The sequence below is a fragment of the Gobio gobio genome (genome assembly GCF_949357685.1).
Source record: "Gobio gobio genome assembly, chromosome: 14".
Classification (NCBI taxonomy): Eukaryota; Metazoa; Chordata; class Actinopteri; order Cypriniformes; family Gobionidae; genus Gobio; species Gobio gobio.
Genome location: NC_137107.1, coordinates 44556686 through 44577566, shown reverse-complemented (window position 1 = coordinate 44577566; position 20881 = coordinate 44556686). Strand labels below are relative to the sequence as shown.

Genomic DNA, 20881 nt, shown 5'->3' with positions numbered 1-20881 from the left:
AAATGAATGTGTGAGAGTCTGGTAAGACCAGGCTAAAGGGTGTCACGATTTCGATTTTAAATCAAAATCTAACTAAATTAAGTAACAATCTCGAACTTCGAATTAAAAAATGGAATCGTCGATGCTGCAACGCCCCCTTGTCACGTCCGGTTGCTTGCCAAGCGAAAAAAAAAAACACGTGTTGAAGTGCTGCGAGTCAACCTCCTCTAACTCAAAAGATAGCATGGCAACTGCAGATGCAGGAGACCCATCAACAGAACTTGAACCCCCTCCTTGAACTCCTTTCCAGTGAGTTATGTTGACAACGTTCGCATTGTCGACAAAAAAGCCACTGTTTGCGAGCTCTGCTATGTGCGTGTACCATATTCTTTCACTGGCAGCTCGACTAACATGGCAGGGCATCTCCGCAGCCACCACAAAAACATAGATTTATCTGTTAAACCAACAACTGTAACACAAACTACTCTTCTGTCTTCATTTGGAATGAAACTTCCAAGTAACTCAACTCATGCAAATGCAATTACGCGTGTGTTAGGAGTATTCATAGCCGCAGACATGCGATGCGACCTTATTCGGTGGTGCTAGAACCACGCTACGAAATCCCTAGTAGAACGCATCTCACAGCTACGGTGATTCCCTCCGTGTACAATCATTTAAAGGAGAAAGTTATTGAAGGTCTGAGCAGCGCACATTTAGTTGCCTTGACTTCAGTATTCTAGTAATATTTTAGCAGTTCTCTTTCCATATTCCTCTTTAAGAAGAACTTGAAACTGCAAAATTGTTACAGTTGCCTTGTCTTGTTCTATTATAAAAATAAATTTGACAACTCAAAGAGCAGCTCTAAACAACATATCCGTCTTTAGGAAGAACATGATATAATAACACAAATACAGTCATCATTCTCAGGGGATAAAGAGTAGTTATCAGTGTGGTATATGTTCAACTGTTCGGAAATAGTTTGTTAAGACACTTAATTGTTCAGAGAAGACTATGGACATGGCTGTTTTATTGTTTTTCTTTGTTTTGTTGTGAACTTGAATGTCATCTGTAAAGAAGACTGCACTTACAAAAGAGAAACTAGATGGCAGGTTATTTTGCTTAAGTTTTTCAATTGACTGAAGATATAAGTTATTGTTACATTGTGTTGTTAATAAATGTTTTAAATTTGACAATGTAGTGTAGTACGTTGCGAACAAAGGTCCGATATTATATTGCATAAAAGTCTAGTCTAAAAATGGCATAGCAACCTGTAAATGTAAAAATCAAGAATCGAATCGAACCGTGACCTTAGAATCGAAAATGTCATCGAATCGAGGATTTGGAGAATCGTGACACCCCTAGTCAGTCAGAACAAATTCGATTTTTAATGAGCAAATGCATCTCTTGAAATACCTTTCAGAAACATGCCTGGGTCGTATTTCACCCCAAAAGAAACACCATAAGACGTTGTATTTTGTATAAGAAAAAAAATAAAAATTAGGACCTTTTGAGATTTTATGCATTGCCACATCGGCACAGAAATCATTCTAATATTCCGATTTGGTCCTCAATTGTTATTCATTATTATTGGTGCTTAATTATCTATGATGTTTAAAAACAAATATTCAGTTTAATATTTTTATGGAATCCGTGATGCATTTTTCCCCCAGGATTCTTTGATGAATAGAAAGTTTAAAGAAATGGCAATCTTTTGTGACATTATAAATGTCTTTACTGTCACTTCTACCCAGTTTAATGCATTTAATGCTGAATAAAACTTTTGAATGGTAGTGTATCACAGTTTCCAGAAAAATATGAAGCAGCACAACTGTTTTTAAATATTGATAATAATCAGCCAATCAGCATATTACAATGATTTCTGAAGGATCACGTAACACTGAAGACTGGAGTAAAGATGCTGAAAATTCATATTTTAATGTATATTAAACGATAACAATATTAACGTTTTTACTGTATTTTTTTATTAAATAAATACAGCCTTGGTGATCAGAAGAGACTCGTTTCAAATTACAAACTTTTGACCGCTACTGTATATACAGTCATTTTATATTGTGGTACAGAATTAGAAACCAAGCAACTGCCTCTTTTTTTTGTACGTTTAACTAAATTTTCTTTTCTCTATAGTTCTGCAGTACATGCAGTTTGTGGAGGATTATTCCGAACCACAGCCGTCCGTCTTCTACCAGATGCCTCAGAACGAGAGTATTTACGAGCAGCGGAGGAACAAGCGCTTTGAGGAGGTTTACGGCGTCAACGATGCCTACAGCAGCTCGGACTCTGTGCACGAAGGCGTCCCACCGCCAGCGCTGCCACCCAAGCAGAGACAAATGGTGAGTTACGATCCAATGCATTATCATCAAATGCATGTTATCAGTGACCTGTGCCGGAGGGCATTGAGCATGGAGCAAAGGTTAAGCTCCTAAAGGTGAGAGGTCAAACTGAGGTTCTTTAGATTAGGCCCCATGTGACTGGTCTGGTGGCCACGTCAGGGTCGCTGTAAAGTCAAGTGGAAAAATATGGATTAACTATGCTTTGCTTTGCTTTTTGTGAAAGAGTTACAGATCAGATTAGATTCTTTACCAAACCGGAACTCTCATGCTGTGGGGAATTTGTGCCACAGAAGTTACACTTTATTTTGTCCGCTTTAGACATTCTAATATAACTTTGCAACTACATGTCGACTAACTCTCATTAGAGTATTAGTACTGTTAGGTTTGGGTTAGTAGAATAAGTTGACATGTAGTTACTTTTAATCAGTAGAATGTCTTTTGGGGAGCATGACAAACTACTAATAATATAATGAAAGTTAGTTGACATGTAGTGGCAAAGATACAGATAGTAGGATGTCTAAAGTGATACCCATCCATCATCTCTTCCTTTCTTTCTCTGCTGGTGTAGATGTGTAAAATTAGAACATCAGAAGTATAACGTATATAGAAATTGGAAGTAGCTCAGGTAGTTTTCTCTTCTTGTGTTTTTTTTTTTCCAATTTCTTCTATGTTTTATTGTTTAAAGGCGACATGAATGCCCATCAGAATCAAAAATGATATATATACGCACACACACACACACACACGCACACACACACTCTCACTCTCTCTCTCTCTCTCTCTCTCTCTCTCTCTCTCTCACACACACACACACACACACACTCTCTCTCTCTCTCTCTCTCTCTCTCTCTCTCTCTCCATAGACGTAATGGTTTTTATACTGTACAAACTGTATATTCTCTCTCCTTATACTAACCCTACCCAACACACACACACTTACACCTAAACCTACCCATCACACACAACTTTCGTCATTTTTACATTTTCAGAAAAACTCATGCTGTATGATTTATAAGCTTGTTTCCTCATGGGCACCTTAATTTGGGTCCCCACGGTGTCACGTGTCCCCATGAGTCATTAGGTGCATTAGGTTGAAGTCCCCACCGGGATAGAAAAACATGTACACACACACACACACACACACACGTCACACACACGTTACCTTTAAGCCAGCTTCTACTTTTTCTTCCAGCTGAGTTAATATAACTCACTTTGCTTTTCTTTCTTTTTAACCTGATTTCTTCTTTTCTTTCCTCTGTCTCTCTTCCTGTTCCATGTTTCTGTCCTGCGCTCTAGGCCTCCTATATCTCTCCTCCTTCATCCTCCTCTTCCTCTTTTTCAACTCTCCCTCCTCCTGCTGGGCTTTCGGAGGAGGCGGAGCCTGCTCTTGGTCTCAGCCTATCAGTGTCTAACTCCTTCCTCAGTGGCCACGCCTCTTTGACCACACCTGTGGTGAGTGTCAAGCAAATCAGGAGTGGAGTGAAAGGGACATGTAAACGATTAAGAAGGATGTTTTTTCCTCTTTTGAAAGTTTAAGAAGTTGTGTGTTAAATATTCAGGGCTAGTATTTTATATATATATATATATATATAGTTTTAATGTTTAACAACCAATTAAAATCTTATTCTTGAAATGAATGCTATTATATTCCTGTCATATTTAAATAAATGTGACATTTATGAAGAATGGCTTGACAAATAATTTTCAGAAATGAGTTCTACTCATGTTCCATGAATGAGGCCCATTATGCGTATTGCACGTTTGCTTATGTATCATCTGTTCAGTGTGTTCTGGTCATTTTGTGTGTGGTTTCAGCACACGTGTGCTCATCATATGGTTTTGTCATCATTTTTCACATGTCTCCCTGGGGTGGTTATTAAACCGCTGTTCAGATGTGACTTAAAGATTATTTATGGCGTTTGTGTGTCCACTTTGCCCTTTCGGGTTTTATTGGGTGACTTTTGGAACCAGAACCGAAGCTGAATTAAAGTGTAAGTCTAAAAGCTTATCTAATCTTAATTTATCTGATTATCTGGGTTAAAGGTTTAAATCCATGGCTTATCAAAATGCTGTTTAATCTTCATGTGGCATTAAAACTAAGTTTTGGGTCTGTTTGCTGGTGTCCCTCATACATATGTTATTTTATTGAATAACTCTGACCTCCAGTTGCACTGGATTTCACTTATAACTTCTAGTGCTTTACTAAACACTTAAGTTGTTTTTGGAGATTTTGCTCATTGCATTCAAAGTAGTCTATCTTTAGTAGCACATTTGGCCCATGTTTTATTCACAAAAAAGGTGAATTATTTAGCAATATCTTTTTATCTCTATAAGTTTTTTATTAGGCTTAACATTTAGAGTGTCATAGTTTATACACTTTTTGTTATGTTTTGTTTTTATCAGTTATTTTCAGCACACATTCATCTTCGATGACCAGCTCTTACAGCATGTTTTATGTATCTCATGATGGCTTATGAAGAGCTGTGATATTTTGTCTGGAATTTCAGATTCTATTGTTGATAGTGTCACCAAAAGAAAAAAAAACAGATGTATGTCATGTCCTGACTCCTGACCAGACATGACACATTTGTAGCATCACATTTTTCTGTTATTACTGAACATGTGTGTATGTATATGGGTTGCTGACGTGACATGGCATTTTCACTGTCGCACAAGATAAAAATGATTATAATTACTATATTCATAATTTAAAGTGCAGTAAATGGTTAAACATTTCTATGTCTTACATGGACCTATTCATATAAAAACTGCTGTCTTTAGATTTTTTTAATTTTTGAAAGAATTGTCCAATGGTGTGACTGTCTCAAGCATGGATCAATAAAGTACAACTTTTATCAATTAAAAAGAAAAGCATATAAATGTTAATAAATACCTCAGGCATCATTTTATTAATGACAACCATTTTTTTCATCCATATATTTCTAAAAAAAAAACATAGGAACTTGATACGTTTTGTCACTGAACACCATGTCCTCTGGTGTGACACCATATCCTGATTTTAAATCAGGCAATACCAGTTTAATTTGTTGTTTAATTAGTTGAAGGACCGCATTCAAGGTCATGTTACTGTGAAGCCTATGTGCACATGGTAAGATTTTGTCTCGGAATTGTTCCAATTTTTTTGGAACCATATAAAAGTGTTAATTTCTGTTGTCCTTTGGTGCGACGCCCCTATATTCTTTATTCTTTCTGTCACACCACAGGATACATTTCAGTAAAAATGTTCAAAAAACATTGAAAGAATTGACAAAGTTAGTGACCCCTTATATTTCCTCAAACATCAGATTTCACACTACATAATAATGTGCATTTTTTTCTTGTTTGTAAAACATTTTTTACTGCTTATTTGTTTACTGTGTTTATATATATATATATATATATATATATATATATATATATATATATATATATATATATATATATATATATATATATATATATATATATATATATATATATATATATATATATATATATATATATATATATATATATATATATATATATATATATACACACACACACACATACACACAGTACTATCTATATATATATATATAATATTATTGTTATATAATATTATTAACAGCATTAAAATACTATAAAGAAAATCTCTCTTAGGCATCAGAGAGTCTGGTATTACTAGTGTTCTTATTGTTAACTAAAACTATTAAACATTTTTTAAATTGAAATAACGCTAAAATAAAATATAAATATTAGATGGAAAAACTTAAATGAAAATTAGAAATGTTGCCATGGCAGCAAAATGAAATAAAAGTTGAAGTTAAAATACTAAAGTTACTCAATTTTAAAATAAATATAAATTAAAGCTAATTAGAATTGTTTAAAAATAATAATAAAAATTACAGAAGCACATGGGTCAATGACAAATAAGAAAAATAAAAAGAAATTGTAAGATAAAAAAATTATAATTTTAATCAAAAGAGTTTTAAAAATCATTTTTATGTCCAAAAAATGTATGGTGTTGATTGATATTGGTTTTACAGCTTTTAAGACGGCATTCAAGAATTCAGATTTTACCACCCGGAAAATGTCAAGTGGTGCGACCATTCATTTAAAATGAAATACAATATACATATGAATTATTGTAAAATGCATATCACATGGTAAATTCCCTTTCCCTTTTCTATGCATTGACCTTTTAGTTCATATAAACGGACACTTTTCTATGTGTTCAGAACACAATTTTCCGTAAGGAGTTGTTTTTTTATTTTATTTTATTTTTAAATAATTTGTATACATTATATAATGGTTTACAGTTATATTTCTTACTTCATTTTGCAATTGCAGTGATACTTTCAAATGTAAGTTTGCTGGTTGCACCACCTGACATGTTAGATATTTGAAACACCACAACTCAAAAAGTCAATTAAATTCCCAAAAAATTAAAAGAGTATCTTATAAAGGAAATATTGTAGATCAATTTGATATATGACATGTATTTTTTTTTTAGGAAAATAATGAATTTGGACACAAAAAATACATGTCATGTCAATGACCCTCATAACAAAATAACTAAAAATTAAAATTAAAACGACATCAAAATATTAATAAATACTATAAATAGTACTACAATAGCACTGGTTATTCCTGAGATCAGCGAGCTGTTATTTGGTGTGTTTCTCCCTGGTGACGAGTTTTAGAAACTAGTTTGTCATGGTAACGGAATCTGGGAATTGTTCTGGAATGTTCTGTGCTCTTGACCCCTGACCTTAGAGGTCAGAGAAGAAGCAATATGATGTTTATGTGTGTGAGTGTGTGCGTGTTTGCCTAAGGAAAAACTGACCATTTCGGTCAGTAAGTGACCTGTGTGTCTGTGTGAGATTGTGAGGCTCCATATGGATGTTTTTTTTTCTCTTTCCATCCCTTTCCCTCTTCTTCTATCCTCACTCCCTTCTCTGAGTCTCTGTGGAATGCTTACATTCCAGAATGTCACAGATGGGATAGAATGGGGGAAGCTCTTCCCGATCTCTCGGGGAAACATGTTGGACCATGTTTGTTGAGCTCTGTGTGTGTGTGTGTGTGTGATGGGATGAATTGGAATGTTGTTGCTGGTGTTCCGGGCGAGTCCCTGCAGGTGTTTTAATCCCTCTAAGCAACATCCGGAAGTTCAGCCAGGATTTGACTTGTCCAGCATTGTGTTGGAGTTAGTTCTCTCTTTAGCGGGTGGTTAATTTATTCTCGCTGTCCTGCTATTTTACACACAATAGAACATATTTCCCTCTCCGCTCTCCAGTCTTTTTCCTTCTTTTCAGATTTATTCCAACTACTTCCTCTGATTCCACCTTTCCTCTCCCATTTCTTTTCTCTTCTTGTGTTTTCAACCAGTCGCAGAGTTCCGACCCGGTTGGCTTGACCAATGCCGGCAAAGCTCTTGATGGTGGTGGTGTCTCTAACGGGTCCTTGACCAGCTCTCTGGTCTCTCTGGCCGTCTGTCTTCCTTCTGAGTCTTCTCTTTCTGACTCACTTCTTACCTCTGCGGTAAACACACACTCAAGACACACACATTTCAGTAGTAATCGGAATAATAACCATTTTGGGGACTCTTTACGGAAAACCTTTGTATAATAAAAAAGTATTTTTTAGTGCATTCATAATGCACCTTATAGTGCATTGTATGATCTCATGAATATTTATCTATTCATTGTTACACCTTTAGAAAGTTTAATGTTACCGTTTTAACAAAGAATCAACAAATATTATGCATTTTAACTTGGGTTGTGATTATTTATGAAAATATATAATGTACTATAACTTACATTATGAATGCATGAAGGCTTTATTTAAAGTCTCACAACTATTTTTTCCACTAAAGACGTCCCAAAAGGAGGTGCAGTTTTGTCTGAAAATCATAGATATTTTAGAAACGCACATGAAATGTTATCTTTTATGCTTTATCTCCGATTTTCCTGAAAATGTTATGTGGATTGTCGCATTATGTGCACTTCCTTGTGAGTGTTTGTTGTATAAAACAATAAAAAATAAAAAGCATCATGCAAGAATGCTTTATTAAGAAAATAATGTGAATGTGTGTGCATCGCTGCCATCTAGTGGTAAATATATTCTAATTGTCAATTCTGTGTCTTATAACTTCTGGTTTAATTGAAAGAGTTGAGTTTTCTGAGTGGAAAAGTAGAGGGGTACTGTTGCTTTTTGAAACAGTTTGGACAATATTCACATTTGGGACAGTAAAATGGGGTCCTGTAACTTTGATATTAATATACTATTGTAGTATTTGTTAATATTTTGAATTCGAGTCTATCTTTATTTTTTTTAAATTTTCACCAGATTTGAGTAATTTTTTCTTTTTTTTCTTTTTTATAGTTTTTGATTTTATATAATTTATATATTTTTTAGGTTTTTTTAGTCTATAGAGTTTTTAATTTTAGTTTAGTTTAGTTTTTAAATGCCCCTAAAGGGACATGATGATGGAAAAACTATGAGATGGGAAGAATTTTTTTTTTTTTTCACAAAAGTTTTACGTTCCCCCAAGAAACTTTACTTTTGTGTTTTGCGTTTATTGACAATTTTTCCTCCCATCTCATTTTTCTCCCCATCACCATGTTCTTTTAGGGGCTCTGTAAGTTTTAGTACTTCAGCTTAAACTGCAGTAAAATAAGATAAAAAATTCATATTTTTTATATTATTTCAAGTAATGAAAATGCTGTTTTTATGGTTGTAGTTTTAGGGTACATTTAAATGACACAGATGTACAAAAAACGGAAATGTTTTTCACGTATAGACGACAATGTCAAAATGTTCACATGGATTCATGAAAACGACTAAAAACGCTGTATTCTGCTGCCAAGCCAGTAGATGGCGATGTCTCTTTGTAAAGACACACTACGCACCTATTCATAGTTTTCAGGTGACGTCACACCATTATAAGAAAGAACGCCCACCTGGAGGGGAAAACCAGGCTTTCCTCCATTGCCCGCCAGTCATTTTTACCAGGTTTGTAGGAAGGTTTTCTCGTTAGGTGTTTTTCCCAGTGAAAACAATTATAAAGAAAACGCATTGCGTTCATATTCTTGGCTCATCTACTCACCTGTATAAGGTGTAAACTGAATTTAATATTTTAATATCACTGTACATTAAGGCACTTTAAGGATGGGTTGCACTAATAAGGATTCTTTAGCCTGGCGTCGGTGTTGCAACACAACTCGATTTAAAATAAAACCCAGATCAACAAATCCTTGATTAGCGTGAAACTTTGCTTAATTTAATCCTTATTGGTGCAGCTCACCCTATAGTGTTTTTCACGTTAAGCTTTTTGTCCTCCCACTGTTTTTAGTGACTGAAATACTGCAGCAGGTGCTGTATATGGAACACAAGTGCCCAAAACTTGCATCTTGTTCACATATTTTTGTTTTTAAGATGGAAAATTGACAGGCTTGTGCTGCAGTTCTATGGCGGTTTTGCCCTCCAGGGCTCCGCGACAGTCATGTGACTGAAAATTATGAATGGACTGAACACACATTCACAACAAATTCAAGTTTTTATAGAATAGTATCATTTAAAAAAAAAAGTTACACTTTTTTAACAAAGTGTTATGAAAGTAGTGTTATGTAAATTAACGGCTAAAACTCATTTTTAGTTGTTGATGTCGTGTAAACGGTTATAATTTAGATTTTTTTTAATTGTATGCATTTAAAATAAGTTAACGATAATAATCCTGGTCCTGAGTCCAGAATATCATAAGCATACACCCAAAACTCTTCAAGCAAGCATCCGTATCAACTTTTTTGCATGTAAAATCTAATTTCCTCAGAAAATGTAAACTCTTGGTGCATTTAGTGGTGTTTTACACAGGATCACGTTCTTACTGTGTGTCGTGAGACAAACGGTGAGGAGATTGAACAGTGTGTGTATGATGTTGAATATTCGATGCCTGCCTGACCACGTTGTGACGTTTGTCCCTGTTGTTTTTTCTACAGAGTGAAAGTGTTGATGAAGGTGGCGAGGGAGAGTATGTCAACCTGTACTCGTCCACACAGGCTAACGGAGACAACACACACCACACTGTAAGTACCCACGTGAGTCATTGTGTTAAAGCTGCACTATGTAAGATTTTTGCAGTAAAATTTCCAAAAACCACTTGGCCAGTGTTATATATTTTGTTCAGTTGAGTACTTACAATATCCCAAATGTTTACAACTATTTGTAAATCGTGAGAAATTGCTATTTTAACCAAGGAACCGGGACGTGTGAGGGAGTCGCCTGTCGATGGCGTCATATCTGCGTTCCCCTCGGTTTCCGGTTTTATTTTTGCAGAAACGCTTTACTCTCACTGCAGTGTGAACAAGTGTCATACCAGCCGCTGAGAGAACACACAGAGTAACGTCACACACTCAGATGTGTCTAATATGATAAACAGAGCTGCGTTACCTCATACTCATGACCGGAAAAGCGGAAGTGGCGCCGGCGACTGTGTCATAATAAAAGTCCCGCTGCTCGCGAGGCATGTGTTGCGTTCATCTTATTAACAATTGCTCCTGCGACCTTGCTCAGCTCCACAACACTCTGTCCTGCTCCACTTCATACTACAGTAACGTTAATAATCACATCCATGAACATGAGTCCTATCCCGATTCTTTTCCACCGGCTGTGAGGTGAAGGCCACATGTCCCAAGATTCTGCGCTCAAACTTGGCATCATCAAACTACGCCTTTGTTTTGAATAGGCGACCTCTAGCAGACGGAAAAGTTACATTGTGCACCTTTAAGGCGTGTGTCTGTGTGTGTTTGGAGTGTATTTATACTTATTATTCTTTCATTCTTCAGGACACCTCTTTATGTGATGATGGGCTTCAAGACCACACCCCTCACATACCCACGTCCAATAGCAAGGAAGCGTTGTCTAAGGACAGGTATGAATTCAAGTCTTTGTGCTTGTGTGTTGTATTTTGGGCAGGTCAGAGATGTGTATATATGATGTTTGATGTTTCCTCTCGCTCACAGGCCGAAAGAACCCAGTCATGGTCACATAGATGATGTTGATGAATTATCCCTCATTGATCATAATGACATTATGGACCGCATCACGCTCAAAGCAGAGGTAATTAATGCTCTTTTAAAGTTTCATAATGTGTTCATCAACTGTACAAAACCTTTATTAAATATTTTAAACCAAAAGCCAGGATCAATGAAAACCGGAAATATTAGGATTTACTGTATTTATTTATGCACTTTTTTTTTATTTATTTTTCATTTTGATTAGTTTTTTTAATGTATTTATGCATTTATTAAATGTTGCTTGCATAATATTCAAAAATGTCAATATTAGACTGGGAAAAGTTGTGAAAATGAATAAAATCTCAAGTCATAGAAGCTCGTATAAAGAATATATCATTTGTTTTTATTTCATTAATTTTTTTATAGATCTATGTAGTTTTTATGTTTTAGTTTTAGATATTTTAGTACTTCAATTTAAACTTAATGAAAATGAAAAATATTACCTTGTTATCTGCCTGAAATAATATATATATATATATATATATATATATATATATATATATATATATATATATATATATATATATATATATATATATATATATATATATATATATATTTTTATTTTTATTTTTTATATATATTTTTTTATTATATATATTTATATTTATATATATATATATATATATATATATATATATATATATATATATATATATATATATATATATATATATATATATATATATATTTTTTTTTTTTTATATATCAGTTAATATTTATATATAACTATTTATTAATATAACTTTGTATAGTTATAGTTAACAATAATAACCCTACTCCTGGGTCATATCTAGAGACATTTTTAAATATTGTGTACCATGTTTTAATGCATAATATTAAAAACATATCCAGTCTGGAAAATTAACTAAGTCTTAAAAGTTTTTTTTCTTTTTTTCTTTTTGTTCTTTTTGTTGTTGTTGCTATGCCAAGATAAAAAACAATTTTGTTGGGTAGAAATGGATCTTTTATGAGGGTAATATCTATCAAATGTATAAACTCATGTGAGAAGTCATGGAAATGAATTTAAAAAGGAAGGGAACCCTGAAAAATATTTTAGCAATGAATTGCTAGTTACTTCACAGATGATAAAACTGTAGAAGTACAAATAGTTTTTTTGTTTCAAATAGAGATCACGATTCTCCCACAATTCTGAACAGACAACTAAACAAAATAACATGATTTCCTAGAGATGCTTTCAAAATATGAATTATTGCAGTCTATTTAAAAATGTCTTATTTATTTTAATTTAATTATTAAACAAAAGGGTAGTACATGACTCATAAAAACTTCAAATACATTTTTTTAACAGTTGCTTGTCGCCACCTACTGGCGTAAGGATGTAATTGATACAATCGCTACCATAGATATCAGTGTTTGTATCCGAACTATAAACTTTTATCCCAGTACTTCTGTGATAATTATAATTATTGTAACACAGAAATGCTGATACTGTGTGGTTGAAAAGCTGTTTCATACCAAAGCATGACAACAGCTCCCTCTGAATCAGCGGCAGCGCCCATACAGATCTGAATAAGATCACATGGGTATTTGAATCGAGATCTTTTAGGGTGCTTTCACACTTGGTTTCGATTGCCTGGACTGAACCCGAGTTCGATTGCCCCGCCCCCGGGGTCCGTTTGCGTCATCAAAGCGGGTAAGTTGCACCGGTGCCCACCCGAGTTCAGAAGACTTTCACCTCATCCAAAGGAACCGAACTCTGACTTCAATCGAACCCGGGTACGCACCAAAAGTGCTAGTGTGAAAGCACCCTTAATGATTAATCGTGCAGCTCTACACAGCAACTTATCAAATACATAAATATGTAGACATGAAATATTGATTTGACTTTAAAATATGCTTTATCATGGGTAAAGAAAGAGGAATCAGAATGATATGAGAGGCATTAAACTTGCAGGGAATCTTTTGCATGCATGTATTTCATGTGTTTCCGAACGGGAGTGTATTGCCTTCAGTTTAGAGAGTAATTCTGTTGTGGCTGTTTCTCACACACACGCACACACACACACTCTTGTCAGCTGGTGCAGTGCTGCGATGGGCAGCCGGAGCCAAACTGAGCTTGACTTCAGTGAGCTGCAGTAATAATTCTCCCTCTCTCTGATAGAATGATGATGGTCCTGATGTGAGAGCTGGTTCTGGTGATATACTGTTGGTTCACGCTACAGAAACAGACCGCAAAGGTAACTCACACCCTTTCTTCATATGAAGATTTGTGTGTATATATGTGGTGTTATCTGTTACAGTTTACCTTCAGCATGTCTTAGATTGATTTATTCCTGCAGTATCTGTGTGTGATGGAGGTTTGCTGTATATCTTCAGTGTGTTTTAATTGTATTCCTCTGTTTGTGTTGTAGATTTGGTGTTGTACTGTGAGGCTTTCCTCACCACCTACAGGACCTTCATATCGCCTGAAGACCTCATCAAAAAACTACACCAGAGATATCCTTTCAATCTGTTTTTATCTGTTTGTAGCAGTAAATCTGCATATGTGTGTGTGTGTGTGTGTGTGTGTTTCTTAACTCCGCTGCACATACACACGCTTCTGTCACAGTCCAGACACCTTTAAGAAGCGTGTCAGTAAAAACACGTTCTTCGTGCTGGTGAGAGTCGTGGATGAACTCTGGTGAGTGAATGCATGGTTTTATACATGGATAAAAGCTACACAACAGACCACTAACAAAAGGGAGCTAACTAAGTCGAAGCTATTTAAGAGGAATATATGTTTTTAACTGTATTATTAGTGCTGTCAATCGATTAAAAAAAATTACTAATTAATTGCAAATTTTTCTGTAATTAGAGTTTTTAATATATTTTATACTGTAATAATTTCACCTTTTAAACTCCAAATGAATGTAGAAACAACATAAACACAGTAGCCTATATTTTAAATATTTGTTTAACGGCATTTTTTTATTAAAAAGAAGTCACCGTTACACCAATACTGCGACTGATATCTCCTATAAAAATTATTTTCTCAAACAAAAAGACCATTTCAGATTTTTACTTGCCCTGTCAAAATGCACTATAAGTTATTGTTTTGGTTGTTTTTGACTCGTGTAACCTTGTAAACCTTGCATTAAGATTTTCAGGTAGGTTTAACAGGTAGGATATATTCATAAATTGAATAAAGTTATCAAACACTTCACAGACTTCACTGCATGAATTATAAATTAAATACAGATTAATCCTTATTAAAGCTGCAAATGTAATTCAGTCAATAGCAGTGAGTGATCTTTTTCTTTTTTAGATGGCAGTGGGTTTATTAGGCTGCTGTCACTTTTCAGAGCTGACAAACATGAGATTTTCTCACAACTCTTTACAGTCATTTAAAGGAACACGCCACTATTTTTGAAAATAGGCTCATTTTCCAACTTTTTACTCGGACAAGTGAATGACAGATTTACTTGTCCGAAGGCCAAGCACGTGAACAAGCTTAATGTCGAGCCCTGTAATGTAAAGCTAGCCAAAGGATGACAGGGAAAAATGGATGCTGCGTTAATTGCGTTAAACTGAAATTGTGCGTATGCGTTAACGCGTTAATTTTGACAGCAATATTTATTATTCAATTTTTTTTTATTTTTTTTTTAATCAAAGCAGTTTTATATCTGCCACAAACACAGTTAGGGACTTTCAGAATCCTGAGATAAATGCATCAAAAAAATTGCGCAGCACAACTGTTTCCAGCATTGATGATCATAAGAAATGTTTCTTTTAGCAAATCGGTTCGTTCAAGCGATTTATTCAAGGAACCAGATCAAAAGACTGGATCAAACCATTAATCGAGACATTACTCAATATTGTTCCCAGCATTTTGTGTCTTGCGAAATAATAATTGAAATAAGGCTTTTTCCAATGGAATAGCTATTTTATATTTTGCCATTTAAAGTTTAACTTCAACTTCTGCTCACCAAGGCTGCATTTATTTGATCAAAAATACAGTAAGAGCAGTAAAATTGTGAAATATTATTACAATTTAAAATAACAGTTTTCTATGTGAATATATTAAAATCTAATTTATTCCTGTGATCAGAGCTGAATTTTCAGCATCATTACTCCAGTCTTCAGTGTCACATGATCCTTCAGAAATCATTCTGATATGAGGATTTGCTACTCAAGAAACACTTATGATTATTATCAATGTTGAACAGTTCCTATTTTGGTGGAAACCATGAATAGAAAGTTCAAAAGAACAGAAAAACAGAACTCTGTCCATGCTGAATAAAGGTATTCATTACATTTGATTGGTAGTGAATGTGTGACTGATTCTTCTCTGCGTGTGTTCTGCGTGTCAGTCTGGTGGAGTTGACGGAGGACATCCTGCGGCAGTTGATGGATCTGGTGTTCCGGCTGGTCTGTAACGGGGAGCTGAGTCTGGCGAGAGTCCTGCGGAAGAACATCCTAGATAAAGTGGAGCAGAAGAGGCTCCTGCGGCACATGCACACGCTCAAGCCTCTCGCCGCGCGGGGCGTCTCTGCCAGGTAAAGGTCAAAGTTCAGGGCTCATCAGGACTCTTCTCGTCTTTGCAAGTTTGTTTTGTGTTTAATCTGCTCTTGCTCCAAAGGCCCGGCACGCTGCATGATTTCCGCAGTCATGAGATCGCCGATCAGCTGACGTTGCTGGACGCAGAACTTTTCTACAAGATCGAGGTAACACACACACAGACTGTTTTACTTGATGTTGTAATGGAAAAACAGAGTGTGAGTGTGAAAAAGTGATACACAATAACCTGTTGTCATCTCTGTCCTCAGATTCCTGAGGTGCTGCTTTGGGCAAAGGAACAGAACGAAGAGAAAAGTCCAAATCTGACCCAGTTTACAGAGCACTTTAACAACATGAGCTACTGGTACATATTTACTGATACCCACTACACCCTCAGTACAACATATGTTCCCTATGTGTGCATCCAGGGCCCTGGGATTTCAGCCATGGTGCAGGATCCAGTCTTACAAATGGAATGTACAGTTTTACACAGAATGTCAAGGAATTGGGTCATTTTGGAGGAATAAATCAAAAGTTAATCAAATCGTGATATCGACTACTGTCCTGTGAATATTAAAGCGCAAAAGACTGCTGTTTAAATATGAAGTCTGCGCACTTTTACTTCCATGTTTTAATTTTAACAGTAAATGGATTTTTTTTTTTTTAATCTTTATATAATATATAAGAAAAATAATTTTTTCTTTTCATATTTTTATTTTAGTTTTAGTAAAAAAAAAAAAAAATTTAATTAGTAGGGCTGAGTAGGGTACTCAAATTCATTTTAACGGCACTAATTTTATTAACGCGCAATTAATGCAGCGCGCATTTTCAGTTTGATCCATGGCCCAGCCCGTAGTTGGAGAAATTAAGAGCAGCCATAGACGTAAAGGATGCAGCAGCAAACAGAAATGGGGAAAGAAAGGGCTAACATTAACATTTTCTATTCTGAAACAAGTGACGTTATAGCCTACATAAGCTACCATTTTTTAAGTTTAACTTTTATTAGACTCCAGGTCGAAATAAAAGAAAGGGCGTTTTTACACAGCGTGTTTGCTGCAGTCCAAGCGTGATAGTTCTCAGTTTCCTCCACAGCGCTGGTCAACTTGATTCTATTGAACCCTGGTGCATTTGTGTGCATCTTACATAATCACAAACATCCACAGGGCATGATAGAAAACAGAATGCGGGTCAATATATTGGATAAAGGGTTCCTTTCTGTTGCATGCTTGCAAATGGACTCTGAGGAGATTGCATTCGCGATGCGAATACACTGCAAGCTCGCTCTCGCTCATATCCGAGGTAAATCATTAACACCGTCACCACTTATGTGTTTTATTGAACTATACATTACAATTGGCTAAAACTAATGCGCAGGTTACTTTTCTGAACAAGCGCGCTCCTGAGTCTGTGTTTCTCACACTGTTCACGTGAATCGCGGCACAGTTCGAGTGCAACTCCTCCAGTTCTTGGGTGTGGTGCCCTGGTGCGCTCTCAGGTCCGCATGACAGCATCACATTACCAATTTTTCATACGAACTGTGCCTCGTTCTTAACTAAACTGCCAGTGTAAAAACGCCCTTTATTTATATTCTTAAAATGAGAGAAATCTCTACTTATTCTGGATTTTTAAGCTTAGGCTTAAAGGGGCTTTATGCGTTTTTCTGAAATTTAAACTCGCGACTGACACCTGTGGCCAAAAAACAGAACTGCTCTTATTTTCTGCTCGCTCTCGCAGCGGTGGTGACGTCACATCCGCAGACAGCGCGGGAAAAACCTACCCGCCAGAAAATAGGAAAAATAGGATACAGGCTTATAGGTGCACCCACTGTGAGCGGACAAGGTGTCAGTATGCTCATCAGGAGATGTTTGAGTCATAAATGGTCAAATAAAAAGGCTATTGTTAAGTTTATTTTGGGGACAAAGTTGCATGTAGCCCCTTTAAGAGACATGAGCAAGTTCTTTGAAAAACATCTATGAGCTTTGATACATGTCTAGTCCTCATGCTCTGTCAAGTAAGGTTTCACTAATAATAAACATACATTTGCATAAAGCATGCAAATTTGTCCATACCTATGTTGACTAGAGTATTAAAAACGTGAAAAATATTAATTTAAGGTACATTTAGAACGGATAAAAATGTGCGATTAAGTTGCGATTAATCGCGAGTTAAGTCATGACAATCCTGCGATTAATCGTGGCTAAGTATTTTAATCGATTGACAGCCCTAGTAATAAGTAATTTTTTTTGTTTTAGTAATGTTTTGTTCTTTTCTTTACGTTTATATACTTCTATTTATCTCTCATTTATTTATCAAATATGAAGTCTGCACACTTTTACTTCCATGTTTTAATTTTAACAGTAAACTGATTTTTTTCTCTTCATTTTCAGTTTTTTTAATAAGCTTTTATTTTCATATTTTTGTTTTGTGCTTTTGTTATTTTTTATTATTTTTGTTTTCTATTTATTTCTCATTTATTTATAAAATATGAAGTCTGCACACTTTTACTACATGTTTTAATTTGAACAGTAAACAGAATAAATAAATTGACTATTATAGTATTTTGAATAAGCTTTTATTTTCATATTTTCAGTTTTTATTTTAATTTAGTTTTAGTAATTTAGTTTTGTGCTTTTGCCATTTTAAAAAATTGTATATAATTCCATTTATCAATTTATTTATCAAATATGAAGTCTGCACACTTTTGCTTCCATGTTTTAATTTTAACAGTAAACGGAATTTAAAAGATTTAATTAAATTTGGGAGGGAAAATAAAACTGATATCATAGGGCCCTATGCATATTTGACCCTGATTGGCTGGATTTACACACAATTTGCCAACAAATTCATGTAAAAGTTCCCAGGCTGATATAAGGAGCACTTCTGGGAAAGAACTAGGGCTTACATTTATCATTGAATTTGGAAAATTCCAGTTTTAGCCCTTAAACGTTATGGCGAAACTGTGGATGGAAATTCTACATGTTCAGATGTTAGTCTTCCTGTATCTGGCGGTGTGGACCACACTTGCATGTAGATGGTTTTAAATCTGGATATGGACTGCCTGCTCACTATAACCCTGTATACTACACCCACATTCCCCATACTCACTCTGTTTGTGTTCTTCCTCCTGTCCTCTAGGGTGCGCTCAATAATCATCCAGCAGGAGAAGGCTCAGGACAGAGAGAAACTGCTGCTCAAATTCATCAAAATCATGAAGGTAAATGACAGTTGACTAGAGTAGCACACACATACATGAACACTTCCTCTATTTTCTAAATGATTTAATGTTTTCGTCTGGTCCGTAGCACTTGCGGAAACTGAATAACTTCAACTCTTACTTGGCGATTCTCTCGGCGCTGGACTCTGCACCAATCAGACGACTGGAATGGCAGAAGCAGACGTCTGAGGTCAGTCACGCAAACTGATTAAAGTTTACACGTTGGTAGACTTTGAAGAAAAACTGAAGAAAATCATTCAATAAACGCAGATGTGTTTTAACCGGTCTATCTGTCTTTTTCCAGGGCTTGGAGGAGTACTGCACTTTGATTGACAGTTCGTCGTCTTTCCGAGCATACAGAGCAGCTCTAGCCGAAGTGGAGCCTCCATGTATTCCCTACCTGTGAGTTTGTTGAATTTTATTATTAAATTGCTGAAACTAAAATATTCAAGCAAATATTTAAAAAAAAGTTGTATTCAAATGCAAAAATATGCAAAACTATATTAATCTGGGTGTTTATATTATATACGACAGTTGTAGTTTTAGATATTCACATTCAAGAATGTTTCACTAATATTGTTTTTTGTGCCCTGGCAGAGGTTTGATCCTACAGGACCTGACGTTTGTTCACCTGGGAAACCCAGATTTTATTGAAGGGAAAGTGAATTTCTCCAAGCGCTGGCAGCAGTTTAACATTCTGGACAGCATGAGACGCTTCCAGCAAGTGTGAGTAATGCGCTGGCCCAAGAGCCGACGTTTGATTCAAGCTGCAGACTAAATAAAGCAATGAGGCATGAGAGGCTGTGGTCAAATCAAACATCGCTCATTCAGTCACATGCGGACGCCTGTTTTAGCCACATAAGAAAAACACATGTTTGGTTACACTTTATTTTAAGGTAATAAGTACTGAGTAATATTAATTAACTACATGTACGTACTATAGAGTTACATTAGGGTTTGGTTTAGGGTGAGTTACTTGTAATTATGCATAATTTACTGTTATTACTATAGTAAGTACATGTAGTAACGTGTGACTACGTTATCTTAAAATAAAATGTTACCTCATGTTTTGTTAAAAGTCGTAATTTTGACACAAAATGTCAAATGATTGCAAAAAAACATAATTATGACAAGTTGAGTCAAAGCTGATAAAAAGATGACTTTATGACAAATTATGAGAGTAATAATTATGATATAAAAAGTTGAAAGTATAAGTCATTGAGATAAGTTGAAATGTACAGTCATAATTGGCAACGTTGAAATTATAAAAAAATAATAATAATGCGAAAAAGTATCATAATTTTGACTTGTAATAATTATAAACTCATAATTGTTTTTTTGTCATAATTTTGACTTGTCATGTCATTATGAGATAAATATTCAAAAATAGGACAAAAATACAAAAAAAATTTAATTATGAGATACAAAGTCATTGAGATAAAAGTTGAAATTGACATTCATAATTGGCAAAATCGAAATATAACCGTCATTGAGATGAAAGATTCAAAATTATGACAAAAAAACAATTATAGCCAAATCAATTGACAGACATAAAAATTCCTAATTATGAAATAAAAAGTAAATTATAAGATAGTAAATCATTGAGATAAAAGTTGAAATGTACAAAAAACAAAGGTTTTTGACAAAAATAATTGACATAAAAAGTATCATAATTTTGACTTAATTGTTCATTTTTGTCATAATTTTGACTTGCCAGTTATAACTGTCATAATGTGTCATGATTATAACTCATTTTGAGATGATAATTCAAAATTATGACA

General features: G+C 34.9%; 1 protein-coding gene across 5 annotated transcripts in view; it reads left to right on the top strand.

Moving 5' to 3' along the window:
* The window catches only part of rapgef1b (Rap guanine nucleotide exchange factor (GEF) 1b), an 82845-nt gene that overhangs the window by 59092 nt on the left and 2872 nt on the right, over nt 1-20881 (top strand). For 2 of the 5 annotated variants that reach the window (XM_079835499.1, XM_079835498.1), the window contains exons 11-26: nt 2125-2330; nt 3627-3782; nt 7701-7853; nt 10310-10396; nt 11156-11241; nt 11333-11429; nt 13512-13587; nt 13762-13846; nt 13938-14030; nt 15700-15885; nt 15969-16053; nt 16156-16250; nt 19022-19100; nt 19189-19290; nt 19405-19502; nt 19698-19826. In XM_079835499.1, the coding sequence (XP_079691625.1) occupies nt 2125-2330; nt 3627-3782; nt 7701-7853; nt 10310-10396; nt 11156-11241; nt 11333-11429; nt 13512-13587; nt 13762-13846; nt 13938-14030; nt 15700-15885; nt 15969-16053; nt 16156-16250; nt 19022-19100; nt 19189-19290; nt 19405-19502; nt 19698-19826 (1813 nt within the window). The remainder of the gene's footprint in view (nt 1-2124; nt 2331-3626; nt 3783-7700; nt 7854-10309; nt 10397-11155; nt 11242-11332; nt 11430-13511; nt 13588-13761; nt 13847-13937; nt 14031-15699; nt 15886-15968; nt 16054-16155; nt 16251-19021; nt 19101-19188; nt 19291-19404; nt 19503-19697; nt 19827-20881) is intronic. The other 3 variants (XM_079835501.1, XM_079835500.1, XM_079835502.1) reach the window with 2 other exon arrangements.